Source organism: Mustela lutreola, chromosome X, assembly GCF_030435805.1.
Source record: "Mustela lutreola isolate mMusLut2 chromosome X, mMusLut2.pri, whole genome shotgun sequence".
NCBI lineage: Eukaryota > Metazoa > Chordata > Mammalia > Carnivora > Mustelidae > Mustela > Mustela lutreola.
In genome coordinates, this window is record NC_081308.1 from 131569602 (window position 1) to 131575513 (window position 5912).

Sequence of the window (5912 nt, forward strand, 5' to 3'; positions counted from 1 at the left end):
GTCCACGGGCGTCAATAGCGACTTTCAGCACAAAACAAAGATGGCGGCTGAGGCATCTGGTGAATGCCCGGATGAGAATGCCTCGAACGAACTGGGCCCCGCCCCCTTGGGAACCGTCCCCCCAGGTTGCTGAAGGGAACACACGCCCGAGGAGTTGCCTTTAACTAGCAGTGGGGACAAGGTATAGACTACCGAGGGAGGCTAAAGGGAGCTATCAGAATTGCGCCTCGGGTCCGACAGCGGACAGATTCCCACTCCCCACACCCAGCGACCGCGGGAGAAGCGGCGCGAGACGCGCCGGGCGTGGGGGGCGGGGGAGCCGGAGGCGGGGCGAGTGGGCAGTGACGCGCCGGCTCCCAGGCTCGCCGGCCCCGCCCCCGGGAGCCGGCGCCACCGCCCGCGCTCCGACGAAAGGAGCCGGGCCGGGCGCCCGGGGCCGCTCCCCGCCCTCTCCCCGCCCTCTCCCCGCCGGCCGCAGGGCGGGCAGCCAGGCCGGCGGTACCCGCGCCGAGCGGGAGGGCGCGGGAGAGCTCCGCGTCGCTCCGCGTCACCTCGCGTCACCCCGCCCCGCCTGCTTCCCAGAGACCCGCGCCCCGCCCCTCCGCGCAGGCGCAGGGCCGCTTTTCGGGTCCGCCCTTTCCCGAGATTTGAATTTCTCCCAGCAGAGATAGAGAGGCAAATACCCGGATGGTGATCGCTGGCCTTTTCGCGCCAATACTGCAAGTTCTCGCAGCAACCTTCAGAGGTGGGTACTGGCGTGGACCCCGTGTGCCAGATCTTGCAGGAGGCCGCTCGGGCGCTGCACCATCATCCGCACTGTCATAGACTCGGGCTGTAGTGCAGGGGTCCTGCGCTGGCGTCTGGGAGCTTGGAGCCACAACATGCTTTTTGCACTTTCAGCTTTGTGTTATCTTTATTTTCACCAACCGGTAGTCGAAATTTGGCCTTTCCCACAATTACAAATGTAGGCTACAGAGCACAGAGTGTTAACCTGGTGACTTTGTCACCCGTGGGAGTGACAGATCGTTTAGCTTCTGTCGTAGTTACCCTGTAATTAACTCAAATACGAGACTTAACACTTTGAAATTACTATAGGTACAATCGGCCCATAGATTCTGCAATTTCATTTACTAGTCAAGTAGCACAGGTATTCCCGAATCACACCTTTTCCAAAAATATTTTATACCATCTTTCGACATTAAGTTTATGTTGTAACTGTTTTTACACATTTGGAAGCATTTATTTGAGCAACACCAAAGGGACCTGTGACAGCCAAAGGACAAGAGCCCTCTCTATAAATGACTGTGCCACCAACTGCCTTAAATGGCATTCACCTCACCTCCATGGCCGCAAGTCCCTCCCCTGTAAACTAAGGAATGCAAGCCGCTGGTTTCTGAGGGCCTTGCCTGAATTCAGCAATTCTCTCCCGAGAGTTCAGGAATCACTGCAGTTGCTCCAGGCTTCTTGGGGATCCAGGTGGCCCAGATTGGCCTCACCTGCCGGGGCTGTCCCCATGTTAGAGCATTCCCTCATCTATAGAAAGGCAGCAAGGATGGTCAGGATAGTCAGAGACAAAACAAGCAGTTGTCATACAGGAAAGAAGCCACCACTGTGATGGAGGATATTGGCTCCTGGTTAAATGCATATGGCCCCAGGAAGCCGAGAACCTCAGGCCAATGCTGTTGAGCTCTAGCCTTCGTGTGCCAGGTACTGGGGGAATACTGTGTTGCATAGCAAGGATTTAGCCTTCGTGTGCCAGGTACTGGGGGAATACTGTGTTGCATAGCAAGGATTATGGCAGCTCAGGGATGCGGAGGAGCTCAGCCATAAAGTACCCCGCTTGGTCTTGGGGGACCCGAGAAGGTGGTTTGATGGTGTATCACGTTAAGCTTGCACAAGGGCGCAGATGGACTCTGCCCAGCAGCCGGAGAGAGGAGCCACTTTCCATGTCCTTCCTGGACCTCCTTTTCTATCAAGTTGACAGTCTTTGACTCCTGTCCCCGGCTCTCACCCCTGCCGGCTGGAGGAGGTTCCAAAGGCCTGGCGCTTCATGCCACAGAGCCAGGCCCAAGACAGGTACAGGTAAGGTGTCTTGGTTGAAGTCAGGAGCTGAATGGGGAGGCCAAGTTGAAAGTGTTAGCAGAGGGCGCCTGTGAGGCTCAGTGGGTTAAGCGTCTGCCTTCCACTCGGGGCATGATCCCAGGGTCCTGGGATCGAGCCCCGCATTGGTCTCTCTGCTCAGTGGGGAGCCTGCTTCCCCCTCTCTCTCTGCCTGCGTCTCTGCCTACTTGTGATCTCTCTGTGTCAAATAAATAAATAAATCTTAAAAAGAAAGAAAGAAAGAAAGTGTTAGTGGACCCGAGGCAGGGGGCAGGGGGCAGTGAGGAGGGCAGTGAGGACTGCAGAAGCTCATTCTAGCCGGAGGCCAGACTGGGCCTAGGGAGTTTTTCACGTGTTAAGCAGGGACTGGCACCATTCAGGCAAGGGAACTTGAGGAGGATGTTGTTGGGGGCCGTTGTGGGCAGAGCACATCAACAGTGGCCAGCCTGGAAATGGGGACCCCGGGGCGGGGGCAGCTCCCTGGACCGGGACCTGGAAGCTTGCTAGAGAAGGGGTCGGGGGAGGTGTGTGACAGTGCTGCGAGCTGGGGAGGGGGCTTATGGTCAGTGAGGAGATGCCGAGTCCCTGGTGGGAAGGCTGGGCTTTGTGGGCCTCCTTAGCAAAGGACCCCCAAGGCAGGATGGGAGCCGGAAAGCTCAGTGGGAGGCCCAGCGGCCCCTTCCCCAGAGAAGATAGGTGGGTGCTGGGGTCCGTGTGAGAAGTGACTGGTAGCATGCCAGCGGAAGCACGAGGAGGCAGAGGACAGGCGCTGGCTGGGCATTTGAACTGGGCTGGACTGGAATTGAGCAGGTGCTCACGGGGCCCCCAAGGCAAGGGAGAGCGGACGGTCAGACCCTGCTGCGCCCTTTCCAGGCCTGAATTGCCGGAGGGGAGATGAGCAGGGTACAGCCTCAGGAGCGAGCGCTGCTCCGCCGTCTGCAGGTAGAACAACTGACTTAAGCCAGGCGATGGCTCCTCGGCTGGGGTATAGGCCGCGTCCCGCCGGCCGCGTGTGCAAACCGAGGCCTGGACCGGTTAAGGCCTGAGGTCACACAAATGGTAGGTGGCGGGGGGGCCCGAGTTCAAACACAGAAAGCCCCTGTCGTCCCCACCTGCCACCCTCTTGGTGTTTGAGTCCCCTTCAGAGTGTGGAACCTTTTCTTTGCACAACGGTGACAGCTTTCTGAGCTACTAGGCCAGCTCGCGCCACAGCTGGTCCCAAAGCCGTTGGCAGTCCGTGATAAGTGCACACTGTCTTCCTGTCACCCGCTTCTGTGGCTGCAGGATATGGCGGTTTAATCGTGCGCAAGGAAAGAAGGTGACTGGATGGGGTGGCACTTCAGGGGAGCGCGGGAGGCCTGAGGAGCAGAGGGGAGCTGCTTGCCCTCCTCTCCCGCCGCGCCCCTCCTTCTCCTGCCCCGCCCCCCTCCAGTACTGCCCCGTCCCTTGCTTTGGATTCCAGAACTCGCCACAGCTAAGGTCTCTAGTTCAACTGGATGTTTGGTTAAAGGGGCTCGGGGCTGACTGGAAATGTCAGCATTGATGAAACCACTGAGGTGGGGAAACCCTTTCTGAATTGTAATGACGGGCCTTGGGAAGGTCTAAGTCTCTAAATGTCGTGGATCCAACAGAACTAGAGCAAGGAGCAGGATTTTCCTACTGCCCCGAGGAGAGAAGAACTGCATGGGGTCAGGAGAGAGGCACGGAACCCCTAAGAGAGAGAGCATTCTAGGGGCTTCCAGAAGCCTCAAGGAAGAAGGTGAACACACTGTGGGTATCGCTTTGCTTTCATTTGTTTTCTTCTAATGAAAACTGTTGGTGGACCCTGAGGCAGAGAGTTGGGAAGCTGGAGGCTCTCTTTTGGGTGCTTTTCTTTGTAACCCCATTGTTTTTGTGACCACAGGGGAAGAGGCACAACAGTCTTCCACTCCCGCCAGCCGGTCAGCGGGACCACTGCCTTTCTCCGGCCTATGTCCGCCGCTCTGGGGCAAGGTCTAGGACAAGGTTGCGGCATCTGCGTCAGAAATCCCCGGGACTTGGCCTGCTGAAGAAGCTGGCTCAGCTGGGAGGCCAAGGCACGTTTTAGCAAAGCAGTTTATCTTCATTCTGAACGGACAGTGGAGGCCGCCCCGAGGTCCCCCAGGGCTCCACATGAAGCCCGAGTCCAGGCAGGCCCTCTCCCACGTGGCTGTGGCCAGCTGCTTCTGCACAGCCACCGTCTACACAGGCGTGTTCGATGGCGTCTTTGTCCAGCTGGGCTATGAACACTATGCGGAAGCCCCTGTGGCCGGCCTCCCCGCCTTCCTGGCCATGCCCTTCAACTCACTCATTAACGTGGCCTACGTCCTATTGGGGCTGTATTGGCTGCAGAGGAAGTCCAGGGCCCCGGGGCACCCCGTGGAGGCGCGGAGGGCTTGCTACCTGAAGGATGTCTTCGCCAGCATGGCCCTGGTCTACGGCCCGGTTCAGTGGCTGCGGATCGCGACGCAGGTGCCCCCCGCCGCCGTGCTGGACCAGTGGTTCACCTTACCCATCTTCGCATGGCCAGTCGCCTGGTGTCTCTCCCTAGACAGGGGTTGGGATCCCTGGTTGTTCCTTGCCATCGAGGGTCTCTCCCTGGGCAGTTACGGCCTCACCTTGCTACACTCCCATGGGTTCGAGGTCGCGCTGGGCGTCCACATCGCAGCTGCCGCGGCCCAGGCCCTTCGCACTCACAGGCGCCACGGCACTGCCTCCTCGGGGACCTACTTGGCTCTGGGCGTGCTCTCCTGCGCCGGCTTTGTGGTCCTCAAGCTGTGCGACCATCAGCTCGCGCAGTGGCGCCTCTTCCAGCGGCTCACGGGCCACTTCTGGTCCAAGGTCTGTGACGTGCTCCAGTTCCATTTCGCTTTCTTGTTTCTGACAAACTTGAACACTTGCCAAAGCCGTCCTGAGAGGAAGATACATTAAAGTTTGCCCGGAAAAAAAATTTTTAAAAAGAAGAGGAAAAAATGGAATGGGCGGCCGGCTCAGTCAGAAGAGCACTTCACTCTGGATCCCAGGGTCTTGCCTTCAAGCCCCATGTGGGGGACAGAGATGACTTAAATAAATTGAAGAAAACTTAAGGAAAACAAGGGGTTATGGAGAGGAGAAGGGAGTTGGGGGAAATTGGAAGGGGAGGTGAACCATGAGAGACTATGGACTCTGAAAAGCAATCTGAGGGTTTTGAAGGGGCGGGGGGTGGAGGTCGGGGAACCAGGTGGTGGGTATTAGAGAGGGCACGGATTGCATGGAGCCCTGGGAGTGGTGCAAAAACAATGAATACTGTTACGCTGAAAAAAAAATTAAAAAAAATAAAACTAAAGTGTGGAACAAAGCTGCTTGCAGTCACCCGTCCCTCCCCCAGCTGACCACCCACCTGTAGCTCCATTGGTCTGCAGTTTCCTAGGTGCGATAAGATAGACAGGTCACACGGAAGACTGTCCCTTCCCTCGAAGTTATGGACTTCGAGATTTAGAGGCGAAATGTTACGCGGTCTGTGACTTACTTTCGCAGATGGCTCAGTGCAGGGCATGGAGGGGGTCATTATACTAGTCTTGTCATTCTTCTGTAGTTTGAAATTTTTTCAGAATAAAAGGTTGGGGGCAAGTGGCGCCAGGAAATCCATCACTGTCACGGTGAGAGAGAAATGGTCACCGCATGTCAGGCCAGGCGGCGGGCGTGCCAGTGAGTGTCCCCAGGGTCGAGTGGGTTCAGGGAGACCAAGTTACATCGCACACAGGCTGGGCAGGCTAATGGGGAATTCGAAAGCCAAGGTCACGTAGCAGAAGCCC

At 57.5% G+C, this 5912-nt stretch overlaps 1 protein-coding gene across 4 annotated transcripts; it reads left to right on the forward strand.

Annotated features, from left to right (window-relative positions):
• Window positions 1-435: 435 nt before the first annotated feature.
• On the forward strand, window positions 436-5309 carry TMEM187 (transmembrane protein 187). Of its 4 annotated transcripts, none has more exons than XM_059156660.1 (3): window positions 436-745; window positions 3732-3870; window positions 4004-5309. In XM_059156660.1, exon 3 carries the CDS (start codon window positions 4252-4254, stop codon window positions 5047-5049), a length of 798 nt encoding a protein of 265 aa, XP_059012643.1. In that variant the 5' UTR covers window positions 436-745; window positions 3732-3870; window positions 4004-4251; the 3' UTR covers window positions 5050-5309. The 4 variants fall into 4 exon arrangements, with proteins under 4 accessions (XP_059012643.1, XP_059012640.1, XP_059012641.1 ...); XM_059156661.1 differs by lacking the exon at window positions 436-745 and adding an exon at window positions 2719-3159; XM_059156657.1 differs by lacking the exon at window positions 3732-3870.
• Window positions 5310-5912: the final 603 nt, after the last annotated feature.